The sequence below is a fragment of the Dipodomys merriami genome, unplaced genomic scaffold (assembly GCF_024711535.1).
Source record: "Dipodomys merriami isolate MVZ:Mamm:240054 unplaced genomic scaffold, mDipMer1.0.p SCAF_84, whole genome shotgun sequence".
Taxonomy (NCBI): Eukaryota; Metazoa; Chordata; class Mammalia; order Rodentia; family Heteromyidae; genus Dipodomys; species Dipodomys merriami.
The window spans coordinates 3984440-4005015 of record NW_027206446.1 but is presented as its reverse complement, the minus strand read 5'-3'; the positions used below and the strand labels follow the sequence as shown (position 1 = coordinate 4005015).

The window sequence follows — 20576 nt, the reverse complement described above, 5'->3', positions numbered from 1 at the left end:
TCGGGTTCAAAGCCAGTCTGGCAGCAAAGACTGATCTCCAGTGAACCACAAAGTGGAGCTGTGGCTCAAGAGGTAGAGCCTTGAGTGAAAGAGCTCAGGGACAGCACCCAGGCCCTGAGTTCAAGCCCCAGGATTGGCACACGTGTATGCACGCACTCACACACACAGACCTGGTAAGCACTATTTTCCTTCTTTGCCAGGGCTGGGACTTGAACTCAGGGCCTGGGCACTGTCTCTTAGCTTTTCACTCGAGACTGCCACGCTACCATTCGAACCACCACTCCACTTCTGATTTTTTTGGTGGTTAACTGGAGATAAGAGTCTCATGAATATTTTTGCCGAGGCTGGTTTTGAACTGTGATCCTCCGATCTCAGCCTCCTGAGTAGCTGGGATGTCTGGAGTGAGCTATCGAAACACATCCCATGTCCCAGCTTTGTGACAGTAACCGGCTGAAGCTGGCTTTGTTCACCTGACAGCACCAAGGTGCTCAGTACTGTGACAGACAGAGAACAGGAAGAATCTAGACCTGGAGGTCCAACTGAATGAAACCGAGGACTTGTGTTCATTTTGAATCAGTTATTTTTGTATAGGTATATTTTATGTATTATAAGTATTTACATATGTAAAGTTTACACACGTAAATTTGCACACCATTTTACATGCATGCAAATTTGTATATGCAAACCGTATCCACATAGATTTGCAAATGCAAATTCACACCCTTATACATTCACATTCATATTAAATCGCATCTACACAACCCCCAGGGTTTCAATTGGTATAAATTTGCATTGCAAATTCAATCAGTATAAATTTGCGTGCATAATTTTGTGCAGAAATTGCATACATGTATGTAACATCCATATAAAGCTAAGCTTTTGCTTTGTTCTTGGATGAAGGGAAGCAGAGCAGACTCTTCCACTGTGATGTATTCTCTGGGCTGGAAGAGGGGATTGTACGCCATGAGCTCAGGCTGACAGGTTCTGAGTGCAAAAATGGACAACATGGGATCAGAAAACAACTCTGAGAAATTGAGGAGGATGTGAGAACAATGTTTTGACCCAAACAGACAAAGCCTTGGCAGTACCTGGTCTGGAATGTTCTTTTCAATGAGAACTTGGGGAGAAAATTGTGTCTATAACACTATGGTATTGCTGTCTCTTGAAAAACAATGATGTGAGTTTTGACTCCAGCTCTGGTTGTGTGTGTGTGTGTGTGTGTGTGTGTGTGTGTGTGTGTGTGTGTGTGTGTGAGTTCTGGGGCTTAAACTCAAGGCCTGGGTGCTATCTCAAAGCTGGTGCTCTACCACTTAAGCCACAGCTCCACTTGGCTTCTTGCTGATTGATTGGACATACCAGAGTCTCATGGACTTTTCCTCCTGGGCTGGCACTGAATTTCAATCCTCACGTCTCAGGTTCTGATGTTCTGGGTTTTATTTAATTTTTAATTTTGATCGTCTCAATTCTTTGTTCCAATGGTGCTCTATTGGCATTGTTTATCTGACGTTAAACCGCATAGTTATTCTAGCACACTAGATGAGATTACACCACAATATGGAGACTGGAATGTTATAGAGCAACTTCCACTGGATCAACTTGCACTGCAAATCCTTCGTTCTAATTCACCAGGAAAGCTTTACAAAAGGCAGGCCAAGCTGCTGGGCATTCCCAGCTACTCAGGAGGCTGAGATCTGAGGATCACAGTTCCAAGCCTGCCTGGACAGATAAACCAGAGACTCCTATGTCCAATCGATCAGCAAAAGCTAGAAGCCCTGAGTGAAAAAAAAAAACAAACAAGCAAGAGTTCTATCTGCAGTACTAGTGCACACGAACTTTCCACGCTGACGCATTTACACACGCATAGATTTGTGTTGCATCAAAGCAAAAGCAGAATCTGTGGGAATCTTCTTTACCATGTTACTTGAACAATAAAAATTGTTCAGCAAATGTATATATATATATATATATATATATATATATATTTATTTATTTATATAATTTCTTGTTGCTGTAAAGGTGATGGACAGGGGACCGACATCAGTCAGGTCATGAGCACATTTCTTTTTGGACAGTGGTCCCTTGCCTTGCTCTCTCCCCCTTTCTTTCTCCTTTCCCACCCACAAGTTGTAGAGTTCACCACGTCCAGAGGGCATCTGCATCCATTTCTGTGACCCCCTTTTGCCCCCCAAGAGACAGGTACACGATCAAACAAGACAGAAATCCCAGGAAACAACCACCACCACAACAAAAATCAAAGCAAAGTCAAACACCACCACCCTCGCCACCCACGACAACCAAAAAACACCCCTATTTCCATTTCCTGGAATTTGTTTCCATGCAGTCTGCGAAATAACCTTTAACCAGAAAGTTCTAACCTTTAGGAGACACTTTTCAAGCGGCAAACATGGTGGGAGCTGCCGGCGGGGCTCACTGCTCGGGGTTTGGGGGAGCAGGAATCCCGGAAGAGAATCTCTTTCTGCTCTCTTTCAAGATGGATGCTCGGCACCAGCCGGCCCTTCTTCAGACTCCTCTGATCTGAGACCTCGCCTGGAAATCGGACCAGCAAGGCCGGGCCAGCAACATCTTATGTTATTTTCTTTTCTTCCCTCACGGTCTGCTGTTTTTCCTCTTACAGCAATATTCACATTGACGCTGCTGGTGGGTGAGTACAGTAGCTTCTACTTGAAGGAAGGGAAAGCTTCTTTTAACATACAGGTAGCTGCCCTGTGCCTGGCCCCCGATTCAGATCGTACCAGACAGAGTCTGAAATGCAAGCTGTGGAGCGCGGCAGCGGCCGAGGTTTGATACATACATGGTGTTTTTTACATTTTATTTGATAAACCGTAGTGGGGGGGGTGCATGGGAAGCTTCTTTGGGGGATTAATTTCTTGGGTGTTGCAATTTTCTTTTGGCTTCACTGTGCTTCCAGAAATTTCTTCACCAATGATACCTACTTTTTCTTCTACACTCTTATCCAACTTGGGCAATAATAGTGACTGGTTTTGTAAGGGGAAATGACATGTCATCATCATCATCATCATGATTGTTAATTATTATTATTACTATGGCATTCGTCTATGTCATCGAAACCAGTATTGTGTGTCTTCGGTTCTGTGTCTGATCATTACAGGAGATGAATTCTATGGAGGAGGGTGAACCGTCAGGAAGGTTGGTTTGATGAAACACTGATGAATTCTGTTATAGTTCAATCACTTGCCATTTCAACAGCAACAGCAACAAGTCAGTTAAACTATAGAGTGTTCTTGCTGGGCCTTGGTGCTCATACCTGTAATCCCGGCTCCCCCAGGGGGCTGATCGCTGAGGGTCCTGATTCAAAGCCAGGCTGGGCAGGAAAGCCTGTAAGACTCGCATCATTCAGTGAACCACCAAAACCCACAGGCAGCTGTGGCTGACGTGGTAGAGCACCAGCCTTGAGCAAAAGAAGCCTGGAGACCACACCCAGGCCCTGAGTTCAAGCCCCAGGACTCGCTGTGTTTTAAACGTACAGAGTTCAGAAAGCAAGTTAGGCATGTTTTTCCTCTTGGTTCTTCCTTTGAAGTCGTACATCAAGTTGCTTGGCTGTTCCCATCTGAGCGTTGGTTCGGGGTTGTATCGCTCGTTTTAATTCTCTGTGTATTCTGATTACAGAAATTTTTTTTTAATCAGAAGAGGCCCCCTATCTGGCATTCTTGAGATGATGCCAAGCCAGCACAACCGAGCCAAAATGTCCCAGAACAAACCAGAAACCGGCCTCCCAGAGGTGAACTACGCAGAAATCAAGTTTGCGAACTCTCAGCAGAAGCGAAGACAAGGCAAGGTGGACCCGAGCCGGGCGGCACCGAGCGAAGAGCAGATCAGTTATGTAGAGCTGAAGTTTCACAGAGCCCCAGAGAGACAGCCCGGCAAACGGGGCGATCAGCACCCACGCAGGGGAACGCGGCGTGATCCGCACACACGCCCAGGTACGGAGTTGCGGGTGGATGTTGTTTAAACATACATAAGAGCTTTGGGGGTGGGGATTGAACTCAGGGCCTGGGCGCCGTCCCTCAGCTCTTCAGCTCAAGGCGAGCGCTCTACCACGTGAGCCACAGTGCCGCTTCTGGTTTTCTGGTGGTTTATTAGAGATCAGAGCCTCACAGGCTTTCCTTCCCGGGCTGGCTTTGAACCACAATCCTCAGCTCTCAGCCTCCTGAGTTGCTGGGATGACAGGAGCTAAGTGGATCTTGTTCAAGGTGGGCAGGAGGGAAGTGAGTTCCAGCAGGGGATGGGGTTGAGGGGAACGCAGCCACACTGCAAACCTGGGGCACAGGAGCTGCCCTGGGCCCGCGGCACACGACGTTGACCTCTGGGAAACAAGAACAGGAGATGATTGTGTGTTTGCTTCTGCCCTCAGCCCCGTGCTCTGTCCCCTGGAGATTAACGGCTGGAATCCTGGCCACCTCCTGCATCCTGTTGACGGGGACAGTGGCTGTCCTGCTCACACGCTGTAAGTCCTTCAGAATTTGCCGGGCGCCACTGGCTCCCACCTGTCATCCCAGCGACTCAGGAGGCCGAGATCTGAGGATCGTGGTTTAAAGCCAGCCCTGGGCAGGAAAGTCCGTGAGATTCTATTTCCAACTAACTACCACAAAAAGCCCAAGTGGAGCTGTGGCTTAAGTAGTAAAAGCTTTAGCCTTGAGCAACATAAAGCTCAATGGCAGTGTCTAGGCCCTGAGTTCAAGACCCGGGACTGGCAAACACACACACACACACACACACGCAAACACATACACACACGCAACACACACACACACACACACACACACACACACACACACACACACACACACACAGAAATTGTTCTCGCTTCGCCTGGTATGGAGAATGAATTTCCCAGCCGCGACCATCACATCTAAAATAGGACTCATGACTTACTGCCTTCTTTCTATTTTTCCCCTCACAGTATTTTCTAGACAAGGAGAACAAACTAGAAAAGCCTTACTTGATCCTCAAATTTCCCCTAAAAATGAGGGTAAGTATTTCGTAAAATTCACTACAATACTTGTTTTTGTTTTTTTTTCTTATTTCCAATCCTGGGCCTTGAACTCAGGGCCTGGGCGCTGTCCCTGAGCTGCTCTGGCTCAAGGCTGGTGCTCTACCACTTGAGCCACAGCGCCACTTCTGGCTTTTTCTGTGTCTGTGGTGCTGAGGAATGGAACCCGGGGCTTCATGCATGCTAGGCGAGCGCTCTACCACTGAGCCACCTGCCCAGCCCCACTTCAGTACTTTTGACCACTCAGAAAATAATTTCCCCCAAATCCACAAACTCATTAATCAACAGAAACACAGATTCTCACGTGGGCTAAAAAATGAGCCAGAAGTTGGATGCTGATGGTTCACAAATATCGTCCTGGCTACTCTGGAGGCTGAGATCTGAGGATCAAAGTTCAAAAGCAGGGCTGGGCAGGTGGTTCCGTGGTGAAGTGCTGGCCTCTGTGCATGAAGCTCCGGGTTCGATTCCTCAGCACCACAGACACAAGCCAGAGGTGGTGCTGTGGATCAAGTGGTAGAGCACCAGCCTTGAGCACAGAGAGACTCAGGGACGGGACCCAGGCCCTGAGTTCAAGCCCCAGGACTGGCAAAAACAAAAACAAAACAAAGTTCAAAACCACCCCAGGCCAGGAAAACGCATAAGCCTCTTAGCTCCGGTGAACCAGCCAAAAGCTGAAGGAGAGCTGTGGCTCAGGTGGTCGAATGCCAGCCTGGAGTGAAACAGCTAAGCAGGAAGAACACAAGGCCCTGCGCTCCAACCCCAGTAACTTACAAAGGAAAAAAAACCACAACTACTCCTGTAACATCTTTACGTTTTCTAGAATGTTCCTGCCATCCTTCTGCTCGGAGGTGCTTCAGGTTTGGAAATAGTTCCTATCAGGTCTTCAATCAATGGACAACATGGGAGGCTAGCTCCAAGGCATGCGCGGAGCTGAATTCTCATCTTCTGCGGATAGACTCGGAGGAGGAGCTGGTGAGTGAGACAGGGTGGGATCTGCGAAGATTATCTGTCCCTGCCGGGTGCCAGTGCACACGCCTGTCATCCCAGCTACTCGGGAGGCTGAGACAGGAGGATCCCAGTTCAGAGCCAGCCTGGGCAGGGAAGTCCTCGAGACTCTTCTCCTCAATAAACCAGCACAAACTGGAAGTGGTGCTGTGGCTCAGGTGGTAGAGCGCCAGCTTTGAGAGCAAAAGACAGTAGTGCCCAGGCTGTGAGTTCAAGCCCTGGGACTGACAAAAATAACCAAATGAAAAGGAGCAGGCCCTTCTACGTGGGCAGTTCTGTGTGCTGACTTGCTTTTTGTCGCACTAGGAAATCTTATCCACCTTGGAAATAAAAGGCTGGATCTCCTTCGAAGGGGTGTGGAGGAACTGGATGGCGTTCGGGACGGCTGAGAGGCCGGGGAAACAGATCGTGTGAGTTTGCACAAACTGTACTTCGCTCAGCACGGAGGGATTGTGGGAGGAACTGACCTGCGCACAGCATACAAAGAGCATTCCAGAACACAAAGCCATTAGGATATCTGAGCAAGTGCGTGTGGAAAACAATTAGGAAAAAAACAATCTATCATCTAATAGCAACATCTAACATCAGGATAGAGTACAGCAGTAGACTACAGTAATCTCTCTGGTAATAGTAATAGCAGTAGATTACAGTAATCTCTCTGGCAATAGTAATAGCAGTAGACTACAGTAATCTCTCTGGCAATAGTAATAGCAGTAGATTACAGTAATCTCTCTGGCAATAGTAATAGCAGTAGACTACAGTAATCTCTGATCCTACGCTTGTGACTTTTACAATTTGAATTGATGTACTCCCTGGAGAAGTTTGTTCATAGCTTTTTGTGTTGGGGTTTTTGTTTGTTTGCTTGTTTTCTGGTGACTGGGTTTGAACTCTGGGCCTGGACGCTGTCCCTCAGCTCTTCAGCTCAAGGCGGGTGCTCTACCACTTGAGCCACAGCACCACTTGCGGTTTTCTGGTGGTTTATTGGAGATCGGAGTCTCACAGACTCTCCTGCCCGGCTGGGCTGACTTCGGATCTCAGCCTCCTGAGTAGCTGGGATTATAGGCGTGAGCCACCTGAATCTGGTCAGTTCATTCTTTTGTGCCTACTTATAAACCTAACCCTAGTTACACAAGCAGTTAGGTCTAGACAGGGGTTCACATTTCCTTTGGCTCTTACTGAGTTATGATGAAAAGCCATTGGCCTTCATTAAACCTCAGTTCGTTCCAGAAATGATTTGCTCTTTTTTTTTTTCATGCAGAGTAAATGTTCAAGAGTGGACAGAGCATCAGTGCCCTTACCTGCAAGGAAGTTACATCTACCCTAGGACATGTTCGCTGAGTCATAATTATACCTGTGAGTGTCATGTGGAAGTGATCAGGGAGCCGGGCACCGGTAGCTCAAACCTGTAATCCCAGCTACTCAGAGGATGAGAGCTGAGGAGCGCGATTCGGAGCCAGCCACGGAGACAGCCCGTGAAACTCGGGTCTCCAACCAATCACCAAAAAAGCTGGATGCGGAGCTGTGGCTCAAGCGGAAGAATACCAGCCTTGAGCAAAAGAAAAAGAAAAAAGGGAAAAAACCCCTCAGGGGCAGCCCCTAGGCCCCGAGTTCAAGTCTCAGGGCCAGCCTAAGAGCCAGCAGACCAAAAGAGCCCCTGTGTGACCCAAACACGCCACTTTTTAAACCCTTCCTAATAAAACATTTCTACAGCACATTGGCTATTTGATCAGAGTCTTATAATTTTATATAATAAGCAAATTATGCCAGTATTTTTTTTCTTTTTTTTTAAATTTTATTTTAAATTTTATTTTATTTTATTTGTGAACATACTGTACAGAGGGGTTACAATTACATGGGCAGGATAATGCGTACATTTCTTACCAAGCATTGAAGCCTCCTCCTTTGTTTACCCTTCACATCACTTCCCAGCCTCCCCCCTCCCCCCCTTCCCAATCCTTCTCCTTCCCCCCTTTCCCCCCCCCCCCCCCGCACCGACGTTGTAATGCTCATTTTGGACATGACAACTTGTACTTCTCATTGTTGCAACAGGTCCACCTGTATCCTTAAACAACTGGTTTTTCCCCATCTCCTCCACAAGTTATACTGACATCAAATATAGTGAAAGCAGGGGTTATACTGTGGGGGAGGGACATTCAAAGCAACAAAGAGATAATCTTATAAATTATGCCAGTATTTTTTAATTAAACTTAGACTTTTAAGGTTTTAAAAGTATGACTTTTCTTTTGGTTGGTCACTGGATTTGAACTCAGGGCCTGGGCGCCGTCCCTGAGCTCTTCAGCTCAAGGCTGGTGCTCTACCACCTGAGCCACAGCCCCCCTTCCGGTTTTCTGGTGGTTCATGGGAGATCAGAGTGTCTCGGACTTTCCTGCCCGGGCTGGCTTTGAACCATGATCCTCAGATCTCAGCCTCCTGAGTGGCTGGGATGGCAGGCGTGACTGCCGGTGCCAACTAGTGTCTTATTGATGGTGGAATCTGTGACTCACTCTCCTGCTCTTTGTGCCAGGTTACCTCTGTGTGTGTGTGTGTGTGTGTCAGAGATACTGGTGCATACGTGTGTGAGTGCAGATGATCTAGCCTTTGCCCACCTCTCCTTCCTGCACACGTAGCGCTTGCCTGCTCAGGGTTTGACCATTTCCTTTCCCGGGAGAGGCTGGGGGTGAGGCGGGGCGAGCCCTCTGCCCCGAGGGACTTCCGTTCCAGTGCCCTCCCCCCAACTTCCCGATCACCAATCACCTTCCTTCCTCTGCAGCTCAGAATCAACCACAGATACCTGAGCCAGGCCTGCCACCCTGGCCACTCCGGAGGCCGGGATCAGAGGATCACGGTTCAAAGCCAGCCCGGACAGGAAAGTCCAGGAGACTCTCCTCTCCAGTGAACCACCAAAAAGCCAGCAGTGGTGCTGTGGCTCAGGTGGTAGAGCACCAGCCTTGAGCTGAAGAGCTGAGGGACAGCGCCCAGGCCCTGAGTTCAAGCCCAGGACTGGCATCACAAACAAACAAACAAACAAACAAAACTCCCCAGCAGGCTCTGACTCCATCCCCGACTGTTAGTGCCTCCGTGTAGCTGCTCACAAACGCGTGTCTGCACCTGCCACAAGCTGCTTACAAGCGTGTGTCTGCACCTGTCGCAAGCTGCTCACAAGCGTGTGTCTGCACCTGCCACAAGCGCCGCCCGCCGCAGCTGCCCAATTCATTGTATGGATGCAAAGCTTGGATTTTGGCTGTCCTTGTCTGTGTTTGTGTGCTCGCTCACCGTCTCTCTGTCTCTGTCTGTCTGTCTGTCTCTGTCTCTCTCTGTCTGTCTGTCTGTCTCTCTCTCTGTCTGTCTGTCTGTCTCTGTCTCTGTCTGTCTCTGTCTGTCTGTCTCTGTCTCTGTCTGTCTCTCTGTCTGTCTCTGTCTGTCTGTCTCTGTCTCTCTGTGTGTCTCTGTCTCTGTCTCTGTCTGTCTCTGTCTGTGTCTCTCTCTGTCTGCCTCTCTGTCTCTGTCTCTGTTTCTGTCTGTCTCTGTCTCTCTGTCTGTCTCTGTGTCTGTCTCTGTCTGTCTGTGTCTCTCTCTGTCTGTCTCTCTGTCTGTCTCTGTCTGTTTCTGTCTGTCTCTGTCTCTGTCTCTGTCTGTCTCTGTCTGCCTGTCTCTGTCTCGGTCTGTCTCTGTCTGTCTCTCTGTCTCTGTCTCTGTCACTCTGTCTCTCTGTCTCTGTCTCTGTCTGTCTCTCTGTCTCTGTCTGTCTCTCTGTCTGTGTCTCTCTGTCTCTGTCTCTCTCTCTCTCTTCACCACATCCAGGTCACTTGCGTGTGTTCTGGGAAACTGTGCCCTAAACACCTCTGACCAGGTCCAGTGTGACAGCTGAATTTTCACAGATTCTCACCACAAGTCACCTGTGGCTCCAACACCTGGGCGTGGGGCACACAGGAAGAGGGGGTGTCCACAGCAGCCAGCCACCAGCGCTCAGGGCGGGGGCCCTCCCCTCCCCTCCCCTCCCCTCCCCTCCCCCACCCTCCTACCCCCTCTCTCCCCTCCCCTCCCCCCTCCCCTCCCCTGTCCTCTCCTCCCCTCTCCCTTTCTCTTTCTTTCTCTCTCTCTTTCTCTTCCTCCCTTCCTTCCTCCCTTCCTTTCTGTGTCAATGCTGTGGCTTGCACTCAGGGTCTGGGCGCTGTCCCTGAGCCTCTTTGTGCTCAAGGCTGGTGCTCTGCCACCTGAGCCACAGCGCCCCTCTTCTTTTTCTAATTTATTGGAGTCTCCCCGTCTGGCTGGCCTCAAACCGTGATCCTCCGATCTCAGCCTCCTGAGGAGCTCGGCGTGAGCCACCGGCGCCCAGCTCACGATCAGTTGTGATTGAGAATAAGAGCACTTTGTGAATTGTTCGGGTGTGGCCATGGTTATCTCCTAAACACCTGAACCCAGACGGCTTGTAGGCAAAGCCGCAGAAATGTTTTTCTGCATAGTGGAAAGGGGTCACAGAAATAGGATCCTAGAAGCCAAGGTACGGACAAAGCCCAGATGTACTGGTATGGATGAAGGGATGGAGAGAATGTGGCATATTACACACACACACACACACACACAATTGTATATATACACTTTTTGTTTTTGCCAGTCCTGGGGCTTGAACTCAGGGCCCAAGCCCTGCCCCTGAGCTCTTCACTCAAGGCTGGTTGGCTCTACCAGCTGGGCCACAGCTCCACGTCCGGCTTTTTGCTGGCCTTTGGACTTTGCTGCCCAGGCTGGCTTTGACCCACGAAGCCTCAGGTCTCGGCCTGGCGAGCAGCTGGCGCCCGGCTGCGCACCCTGTGCTCAAATGCTCTGAAGTTTAGAGACAAACATCTCCATCGACTTTACAGCCACAGGTGTAAAAATAGCTCCCAGCCTGGGTTACTCGGGTTTTTCTGATAGAACACTGGGCAGCTGGCACGCATTCATTTCCTTCGCAAAACCAAGCAGCTGCGAAAAGTAACATGTTAAGCACACACACGTGTCAGTGTCCGTTGTGTTAAAAAAAAAAAAAAAGGTGATTAACTGGAAAGCAGTTGGGGACAGGACTGGTCAGAGGTGATGGGATTCTTCTGCGGACTTGCTGCGTGATCATTTGTGTTCTGTGTGTTACTGTCTGTAAGGAGCTTGACCACGGGCGCCATTTACAAAGCATGGTACCCCATTCAACAGTCCTGCCCTCTTAATTCCTGAGTTTGTTCTTTACTTTTCTATTTTCTCTTACTTTCTGCAGAAATGTAAAGTCCATGGGAATAACACTCTTGGTCTGGCCTGTTTATTTCTGTGTAGACTCAGCCTCAGGAAAGTGCTCAAAGAGTAATGTTCACTAAAACAAACAACAAAGCCAGTGAACGACGTTGGATAGTATTTATCTTTATCCAAACAGTTGCTGCAATTCTCCTCAGAATAACTTGTTTTTAGATTCAATCGGTGTTTTTGCTTAAAAACTTTACAACAGATTCATTATGTCCTATAATTCATTATGTCATATCTCATAAAAAAATCATATCTGTGAACTTCACTGGAAACCAACCTTGAAAATCGAGGTTAAATCTCATTCACTTCCTTTACGTAGATGGAGACCAGGGTTTTAAAAGTTTTAAACTGAGCTGGGCACCGGTGGCTCACGCCTGTCATCTGAGGATCGAGGTTCAAAGCTAGCCCGAGCAGGAAATTCATAAGACTCTTATCTCCAGCAAAAAGCTGGGAGTGGAGCTGTGGCTCAAGTGGTTCAGCACCAGCCTTGAGCAAAAAATGCCAAGAGGCCCTGAGTTCAAGTCCCCGTACTGGCACACAGACAAAAAGCAAAAACAAAAAAGAACTTCTAGCGGCTTATGAACAAGATGGTGAAGAGACTTATTGAGTTTACTTCTGTAGTCTTACAAATTTATTAAACCCATATTTTATATACTGTGACTCTTTCATTTTGGATTCTTCTTTTGTTATCTTTAAGTCATTGTTCAGAGCTGTTGCATTCAGCAAAGCGGTTTACAAACACCGTGCACCCTGATCCATGTCCCCTTCAACCTTCAGAATATTTTTAACATGTTTAAAATTTAACTAACTTATGTGTTTTTGAGGGTTGTGGGGCTTGAACTCAGGGCCTGGGCGCTGTCCCTGAGCCTCTCTGTGCTCAAGGCTGGTGCTCTACCCCTTGAGCCACAGCGCCACTTCTGGTTTTTCTGGTGGTTCATTGGAGATCAGAGTCTCACAGACTTTCCTGCCCAGGCTGGCTTTGAACCAGGATCCTCAGATCTCAGCCTCCTGAGGAGCTGGGATTATAGGCATGAGCCCCAGTGCCCAACCCTGGCTCTTTTCCTAGCTCTGTGCTTGGGAAGCTTATATAAACCCACCTTTTGTTTCTTAGACCCTGGCGTGATTTCTTAGCGTGGAAGTGGTCATGTTTGCCAGTCACAGAGGCCCACTCGCCACACTGGCCAGGAAACGGACAGGGGGCAGGGGGGAGGAGGCTGTGGCCAGGAAACGGACGGGGGGGCGGAGGGGGGGGAGGCTGTGGCCAGGAAACAGACGGGGGGTGGGGGGGAAGGAGGCTGTGGCCTGTGCTGGGGGGGGCTGTGGCCTGTGCTGTGCTGGGGGGGGGGCTGTGGCCTGTGCTGGGGGGGAGGCTGTGCCCTGTACTGGGGGGGGCTTTGGCCTGTGCTGGGGGGGGCTGTGGCCTGTGCTGTGCTGGGGGGGGGCTGTGGCCTGTGCTGGGGGGGGGGCTGTGGCCTGTGCTGGGGAGGGAGGCTGTGGCCTGTGCTGTGCTGGGGGGGGAGGCTGTGGCCTGTGCTGGGGGGGGGGGTGGTTCTCACTGGAAGATGAGATCAGAGACTACTTAGCCAATCTCAGTCCATCCTACCACAGCGGGCAGTGAAGCAGCTCCGCCTCAGCCTCGGTCCCTGGGCTCAGGCTCTGTTGACGAATTTTACCCACAAGACTCAGGATTTTCCTGCTCTGATCAGGTGAGAGAGAGAGAGAGGGAGGGAGTGTCTGTGTGTCTGTGTGTCTGTCTGTGTGTGTGTGTGTGTGTCTGTGTCTGTGTGTGTGTGTCTGTGTGTGTGTCTGTGTGTGTGTCTATGTGTCTGTGTGTGTGTGTCTGTGTGTGTGTCTGTGTGTCTCTGTGTGTGTGTCTGTGTGTATCTGTGTGTCTGTGCTTGTGTGTCTGTGCATGTGTGCCTATGTGTGTGTGTCTGTGTGTGTCTTTGCGTATGTGTGTGTCTGTGCGTGTGTGTGTCTGTGTGTGTGTCTGTGTCTGTGTGTGTCTGTGTGTGTCTGTGTGTGTGTCTGTGTCTGTGTATGCGCGCGCGTGTGAGAGACAGTGCACAGTGTTTCTAACAGTGATTTGCAAGAAATGAAGACATATGTTGTAAGCTTAAGAAAGCGTCTAAAATGATTTACACTAGTTCTTACGTGTTTGAATGGAAACGAGTATCACAGACGGGCAGGTGGCTCAGTGGTAGAGTGCTCACCTGGCATGCATGAAGCCCTGGGTTCGAGTCCTCAGTACCTCATACACAGAAAAAGCCACAGTGGCGCTGTGGCTCAAGTGGTAGAGCGCCAGCCTGGAGCCAAAGCAGCTCAGGGACAGCGCCCAGGCCCTGAGTTCAAGCCCCAGCACTGGCAAAAAAGAAAAGAAATGAGTATTGTACCTCTGAGAATCTATCTATATAATATCTATATCTATTTCCATATGCTGTAACCTATCTATCTAATATGTAATTATATCTCTCTATCCATCCTCTTGATCCTTCTAACTATAACCACACTCGGTTTGGCTGTATCCCCTGGTGCATAGTCACTACGCACTTACTGAAGGGTCAGAAGCTATGGTGCTGCGTCTGGTGGCCATCAGCCTCCCTCCCAGAGAAACGAGAGAGGGTGTCTTTCCGTTTCCACTGATTTTTCCTCTCTTTGATGTGAAACCAGAGCCAGAACTCAGTACCCGATGCTTCTGCTCCTTGGCTGGTGCTCTACCACCTGAGCCACGCCTCCAATGCTAGCTTTCCGTGGGCAAGTCTTAAGATAAAACTTTGAAGGATGCCAATCCAGTGTGAGTAACAGGTATTTCTTTTTTTTTTTTGGGGGGGGGGTCCAGTCGTGGGGCCTGAATTCTGGGCCTGGGCGCTGTCCCTCAGCTCTTCAGCTCAAGGCTAGCGCTCTACCACTTGAGCCACAGCGCCACTTCCGGCTTTTTTCTTTTTGCTTATGTGGTGCTGAGGAATCGAACCCAGGGCCACAGGCATGCAAGGCAAGCGCTCTACCACTGAGCCACCTTCGCAGCCCGAGTAACAGGTATTTCTAAGAGCTAAGCATTACACATAGCTATTCACTGGCTGCTTTTTCTGTAAGCTTGTTAGACACTATATAATACTACTTTGTATTATACTGTTTAACAATACCACATAGGGTCCAACAGACACTACAGCATATAAACATGTATATGTAGTCTACAGACTATAGTATATATACATATAAATACATATTACATACTCACACTATATGTAGTGTATACCATATTACACAGTCCACACATATACAATATATATCACACACATAATATATACTATATATACACAGTCTATATAATGTGTATATGTATGATGTGTATATATAGGATATAGGTAGTATATATATAGTGTATACACAGTGTGTATATAGTATATATATAATCTATAATTCTTTTTCTTATTTCCAGTCCTGGAGCTTGAACTCAGGGTCCGGGCGCTGTCCCTGAGCTTCTTTTGCTCAAGGCGAGCTCTCTACCACTTAAGTTGCTTCCAGAGTTTTCTGTGTATGTGGTACTGAGGACTCGAACCCAGGGCTTCATGCATGCTAGGTGAGCACTCTACCACGGAGACACCTGCCCAGCATGTTGTATAATTCTCTATATACTATTTAATGCTATCTATACACATATGTGAGATTGTGTGTGTTCATAATGATGATGGTGGTGTTAATTTTCATGATTGATAGTATGGACAAATGTTTCATTGAAAAAGAAGAGGCAAAAACGTCCAACAAAATACCCATGGAACCTTACATTATCTTCAAAAGAAATTGGTATTGCCAAAAATATAAACAGAAAACCATACAGTGTGCTATTTGCTATCCGTGGTTTTGATTAAACGTCTTCATACACATTCAATTAATTTGTGTTGATTAAATACATCAATGTATTCATTTCAAATAGCAGCTCTACTTTCACAGTATTCCGAAATAATCAATCATTATTTTACAACCAAGTGAAAACTGGGTGAAATTCATCCTGCCTGGATTTTACCTGAATTATTTCTAGTCTTTGTTTTTTTGTTTTGTTTTGTTTTGTTTGTTTGTTTGTTTGTTTTTTTGTATTTAGCTTGAAAAGTTCATCTGGCCACAACAGGAAGCAAAAAGGGGAACCAAAGCAAATGTTCTGCTCTATTCCGGAATTATGAATTGAAGATGTCTGCGGGGCGTCTGGGGAGCCATCTTCGTGTCTCTGATGGGCCGGGGCGTGGCAGGCAGGATCACCGTATGGGTACGCGAATGGGCCACTTTTCTACCGTAGGTTTTAGCCTTTAATGCCGTTATAAAGATGGCGTACAGAGAGTGACAGTGACATGTCAGGTTAACAGGACATTTCTTCTTTCTTTCTTTTTGTGGGTCGTGGGGCTTGAACTCAGGGCCTGGGCGCTGTCCCTCAGCTCTTCAGCTCAAGGCGGGCGCTCTACCACTTGAGCCACAGCGCCACTTGCGGTTTTCTGGCGGTTCGTTGGAGATCAGAGTCTCACAGACTTTCCTGCCCAGGCTGGCTTTGAATCGTGATCCTCAGATCTCAGCCTCCTGAGTCGCTGGGATGACAGGCGTGATCACCGGCGCCCGGTGGTTACTTTCATTGTTCTCTTCTTTTTGTCTTTGTAGCTCCTTTATTTTTGGTCCGGCTCATTGCTGTGGCTATGGCCATTCGTTTCATGGTCATGGTGGCAATCTGGACCACTGTCTTCATTCTTGGTAAGTGATAACAAAAAACCACATAGACCAGCTGACATCTGTGGCTCACGTCTGCCATCCCAGCTACTCAGGAGGCTGAGATCTGAGGATCGCGGTTCAAAGCCAGCCCAGGCTGGAAGGTTCATGAGACTCTGATCTCTAATAAACCACCTGAAGAAACAGTAGTGGCGCTATGGCTCAAGTGATAGAGAGCGCTAACCTTGAGCACAAAAGCTCAGGGACAGGGCTGGGCAGGTGGCTCAGTGGTAGAGCACTTGCCTAACATGCACGAAGCCCTGGGTTCGATTCCTCAGTACTGCAGACACAGAAAAAGCCAGAAGTGGTGCTGTGGCTCAAGTGGTAGAGCGCCAGCCTTCAGCTGAAGAGCTGAGGGACAGCGCCCAGGCCCAGAGTTCAGGCCCCACGACCAGCCCAAATCAACAAAACAAAACAAAACAAAACCCAGATAAACTTAGAACATTGAGGTTTAAACAACGGTAACACATAATGATTCGTATTCAAGAAAACTGAATCTCTTTCATAAATGTTCTGGGTGTAGTTTTTGCTTTTGAGCCAAGAAACTCACCCGAGGGTTGTTGCTTGGACTGTAAGTGCTATTTGAACAATTCTGATTGTTTTAACAGCTTCTCCCCACCAAGAAGTGTCCGCTCCTTTTACGGGTGAGTTGAGGGAACAAGGCTGGAGAGATGGTCTGTGTTCATTCTTGAAGGGAAAAACACATTTTCAATGACGCTTGGTTAATCACGTACGTAAACACTTGAAGGAACAAATTGGGTCTGTCAGTATAAGCTAAGGGCTAGTTTGTCTCTGATAGGATTAAAAACGAAGAAGGAAACCATTGTATTTGTCTGCAGTTCACTGTAATTTTATATATTTTTAATAAAACAGTGCATATAACCGGGCGCCGGTGGCTCCCGCCTGTCACCCCAGATACTCAGGAAGGAGGCTGAGATCAGAGGATCGGGGTTCAAAGCCAGCCCAGGGCAGGACAGTCTGTGAGACTCTGATCTCCAGCGAACCAGACAAAGCCAGAAGTGGCGCTGTGGCTCAGGTGGTAGAGCGCCAGCCTTGAGTGAGAGGCGTCTCTGAGTATACGTACCATGGATACGGTTTAATTTGGCTAACCTGTTCTAGAACGTTCAGAGAGTCGCAACATTACTGACGGGCCACCCTCCTTCTAGAAGCCGGCGGGGCCCCGTGCCCCGAAGACTGGGTGTATTACGGACACATGTGCTACTACTTTTCTAAAGAGAGGAAGGACTGGCATCAGAGCCGAGCTGCCTGCCTGTCCCAGAACTCCAGCCTGCTGAGGGTCCACAGCAGAGAGCGGCAGGTGGGGCGCTGTTCACAGATGGGGCGCATGCGGACATGGAATCCCCAATGGGGAGGGGAGGGGAGGGAGGGGAGGGGAGGGCAGGGGAGGAGAGGGCAGGGGACGGGAGGGGAGGGGAGGGGAGGGGAGGGAGGGGAGGGGAGGGGAGGAGGAGGAGAAGGGAGGGGAGGGGAAGGGGGGGAGGAGGGAGGAGAGGGGAAGGGGACGGGAGGGGAGGGGAGGGGAGGGGGAGGAAGGAGGGGAGGGGAGGGGAGGAGGGAGGGGAGGGGAGGGGAGGGGAGGGAGGGAGGAGGGAGGGGAGGGGAAGAGGGGAGGAGGGAGGAGAGGGGAGGGGAGGGGAGGGAGGGAGGAGGGAGGGGAGGGGAAGGGGGGAGGAGGGAGGAGAGGGGAGGGGAGGGGAGGGAGGGAGGAGGGAGGGGAGGGGAAGGGGGGAGGGAGGGGAGGGGAAGGGAGGGGAGGGGAGGGCAGGGGAGGGGAGGGGGGAGGGGACAGGAGGGGAGGGGAGGGGAGGGAGGGGACAGGACGGGAGGGGAGGGGGAGGAGGGATGGGGGGGTGACCGAGATGCGTGGTTCTCACACACCAACAGTGAAGTCAAACTCCTTTGTACAGCTGCTTAAAGATAATGCAGAGGAAAGATGGACAGACAAAGTATCCATGATTGGATAGACTGATAAACAAAGGTGGTAGGGCCAGATAGAGAGGAGGGATGGGTTAGATGTACACGTGCAGATACACACACACCAGAGCAGAGAGGCAGACCTTGCAGATACACGCACACCAGCGCAGAGAGAGGCAGACCTTGCAGATACACACACACCAGCACAGAGAGAGGCAGACAGTGCAGATACACGCACACCAGCACAGAGAGGCAGACCATGGATGATAGACAGACAGCCAACCATGCTATTTTGGAGACAGATAGATGGATAAATGACAGTAGCGGACGGAGGACAGACAGATGGATGGACAGACAGATACGTGGATAGGTGAATGATAGAGACAGATGACAGGCAGACAGATGACAGACAGACAGACAATGTTCTGGGGCTTGGTCCTCAAAGGTCTACAAAGTCTGTGTGCTGGTGGGGAGCCTGTAATCCCAGACGGACAGGCAGATAATCCAGTCCCCGGCAGACACAGGAGACCCAGCGGCGGCGGGCCACGTGGAACGTTCCTCTAATCCCTTCCTTCTCTGTCTGGATCCTGGAGCGATCACGGGCAGCTCACAGACAGGAAACAAGAACCGGCCAGAGGACTCAGCCCAAGGCCCGCCCAGTGGCCCAGAGCGCTCAGATACTTTGGTTTCTTGGGGGGTTTTGGTGTCTGGTTTGAACTCGGCATCTGGGCGCAGCCCCTTAGATTTTTTTTTTTTCTGCTCAAGGCTGGTACGCGATTGCGCGAACCACAGCTCCATTTCCAGCCTTTAGGATGGTTCACTGGAGATAAGAGTCTCCTGGACTTTCCTGCCCGGGCTGGCTCTGAACCAGGATCCTCTCAGATCTCAGCCTCCTGGGATGAACCACTGGCCACCTCCAATGAGAAAGAATTATCCATGGCGGCCTGGCATTTGCAATACCTTGCAAGCACTGCCTTTATTATTATTATTATTATTGTCGTTGTTGTTGGTGGTGGTCCTGGGGCCTGAACTCTGGGCCTGGGCGCCGTCCCTCAGCTCTTCAGATCAAGGCTAGTGCTCTACCACTTGAGCCACAGCGCCACTTCCATCTTTTTCTGCTTATGTAGTGCTGAGGAATCGAACCCAGGGCCTCAGGCATGCAAGGCGAGCGCTCTACCACTGAGCCAGCTTCCGGGCGCCCGCGAGCATTGACTTCATTTGTGCTTTATCTGTGGTTTTGGACAGGATTTTCTAAGGCTGATCAAGTCCTACCACTGGCTGGGGCTCGTGAGGATTCCAGGCTCTGAATCCTGGCGGTGGGATGACGGCTCCACGCTCCAGCCCCACCAGTGAGTCTCTGCCCCGTGCGCCGGGTCTGGGAGTTGCCCCTGAGTTATTCCTGTAACCACGCCTGGTTGGCTTTAGCACAGTCTCAGATGCTCCCATATCTTACCGTATTTAGAAAACCACACACAGGACCTACATTTAGGGGAGGAGGATTGTAGACTAGACAAGGTAGATAATGATGCCGGGCAGCGGTGCGCACGTCTGCCATCCTGCCGACTCAGGAGGCTGGAATCGGAGGATCCTGGTTGGAGGCCAGCCTGGGGAAGAGAGTCCGCAAGACTCTTTTATCTCCAATTAACCACCCCAAAGTAGGAAGTGGGGGCCTGGCTCAATCAAGTCTAGTCAAGAGAGCACAAGGCCTTTTCCAACTTAGGCCTGGGCGCCGTCCCTGAGCTCTTTTTTGCTCAAGGCGGGCACTCGACCACTTGAGCCACAGCGCCGCTTCCGGTTTTCTGGTGGTTCATGGGAGGTCAGAGTCTCGTGGACTTTCCTGCCCAGGCTGGCTTTGAACCGTGATCCTCAGACCTCAGCCTCCTGAGTGGCCGGGGTGGCAGGCGTGAGCCCCACACCCGGCCCTTGGATTCCTCCCAACGATGGCTTCATGTTTACTGTCATGCTCAACCGGCCTGCAGGCTCACGGTGCTGGACATGCAGAATGGCACATGCAGCGTCTACAGCGCGAGTTTTAAAGCCTACTCGGAAAGTTGTTTGGCTTCAAACAATTTCATCTGTATGCGGGAGATGGCGTGAGTGAGCGCAGCCCACCAGCACCTCAAACCCACGCCAGACAGCGTCTGAGTCAGCCACGCAGCATGCCAGGGACGCGGAGGAGGATGGACACACGGAACACGGACTGTGTGTGTGTGCGTGTGCATGTGTGCGTGTGTGCACGCACGCCCGTCCTGAGCTTGCACTCAGCACCTGGAAGCTGTGAGCTTTCTTTTACTTTTTAGCTCAAGGCTGGCGCTCTACCACTTGAGCCACAGCGCCATGTCTGGCTTTTTTCTTTTTGCTTATGTGGTGCTGAGGAATCGAACCCAGGGCCTCAGGCATGCAAGGCAAGCGCTCTACCACTGAGCCACCTGCCCAGCCCTTGGGCAGGATTTCTATGCTGACTGGATGGATCCTATTCTGAGTGGGCAGAATTTCATTCTGATTCTCAGGATTCCATGCTGATTGGACAGGATTCCATTCTGATTCACACGATTCCATGCTGATTGGTTGAGACCCGGATGACTTTGAT

General features: G+C 49.8%; 2 protein-coding genes across 8 annotated transcripts in view; both read left to right on the top strand.

Moving 5' to 3' along the window:
• The first annotated feature begins 53 nt into the window (after nucleotides 1–53).
• Nucleotides 54–7739, top strand: LOC138820106 (killer cell lectin-like receptor subfamily I member 1). Of its 3 annotated transcripts, none has more exons than XM_070011770.1 (7): nucleotides 54–2662; nucleotides 3667–3962; nucleotides 4394–4486; nucleotides 4943–5011; nucleotides 5853–6004; nucleotides 6344–6447; nucleotides 7296–7739. In XM_070011770.1, exons 2-7 carry the CDS (start codon nucleotides 3695–3697, stop codon nucleotides 7444–7446), a joined length of 837 nt encoding a protein of 278 aa, XP_069867871.1. In that variant the 5' UTR covers nucleotides 54–2662; nucleotides 3667–3694; the 3' UTR covers nucleotides 7447–7739. The 3 variants fall into 3 exon arrangements, with proteins under 3 accessions (XP_069867871.1, XP_069867870.1, XP_069867869.1); XM_070011769.1 differs by having other exon boundaries at nucleotides 3649–3962; XM_070011768.1 differs by having other exon boundaries at nucleotides 54–3962.
• A 5169-nt stretch (nucleotides 7740–12908) lies between these two features.
• Nucleotides 12909–20576, top strand: part of Klrk1 (killer cell lectin like receptor K1) — a 7776-nt gene continuing 108 nt past the window's right edge. The window contains exons 1-8 of one of the 5 annotated variants that reach the window (XM_070011831.1): nucleotides 12909–13008; nucleotides 13973–14096; nucleotides 15402–15563; nucleotides 15947–16036; nucleotides 16660–16695; nucleotides 17218–17369; nucleotides 19232–19335; nucleotides 19966–20576. The exon at nucleotides 19966–20576 is cut by the window's right edge and continues 108 nt beyond it. In XM_070011831.1, the coding sequence (XP_069867932.1) occupies nucleotides 15488–15563; nucleotides 15947–16036; nucleotides 16660–16695; nucleotides 17218–17369; nucleotides 19232–19335; nucleotides 19966–20083 (576 nt within the window). In that variant the 5' untranslated portion in view covers nucleotides 12909–13008; nucleotides 13973–14096; nucleotides 15402–15487 and the 3' untranslated portion in view covers nucleotides 20084–20576. Of the gene's footprint in view, nucleotides 13009–13972; nucleotides 14108–15401; nucleotides 15564–15946; nucleotides 16037–16659; nucleotides 16696–17217; nucleotides 17370–19231; nucleotides 19336–19965 lie in introns of all 5 variants that reach the window. The other 4 variants (XM_070011832.1, XM_070011834.1, XM_070011829.1 and 1 more) reach the window with 4 other exon arrangements.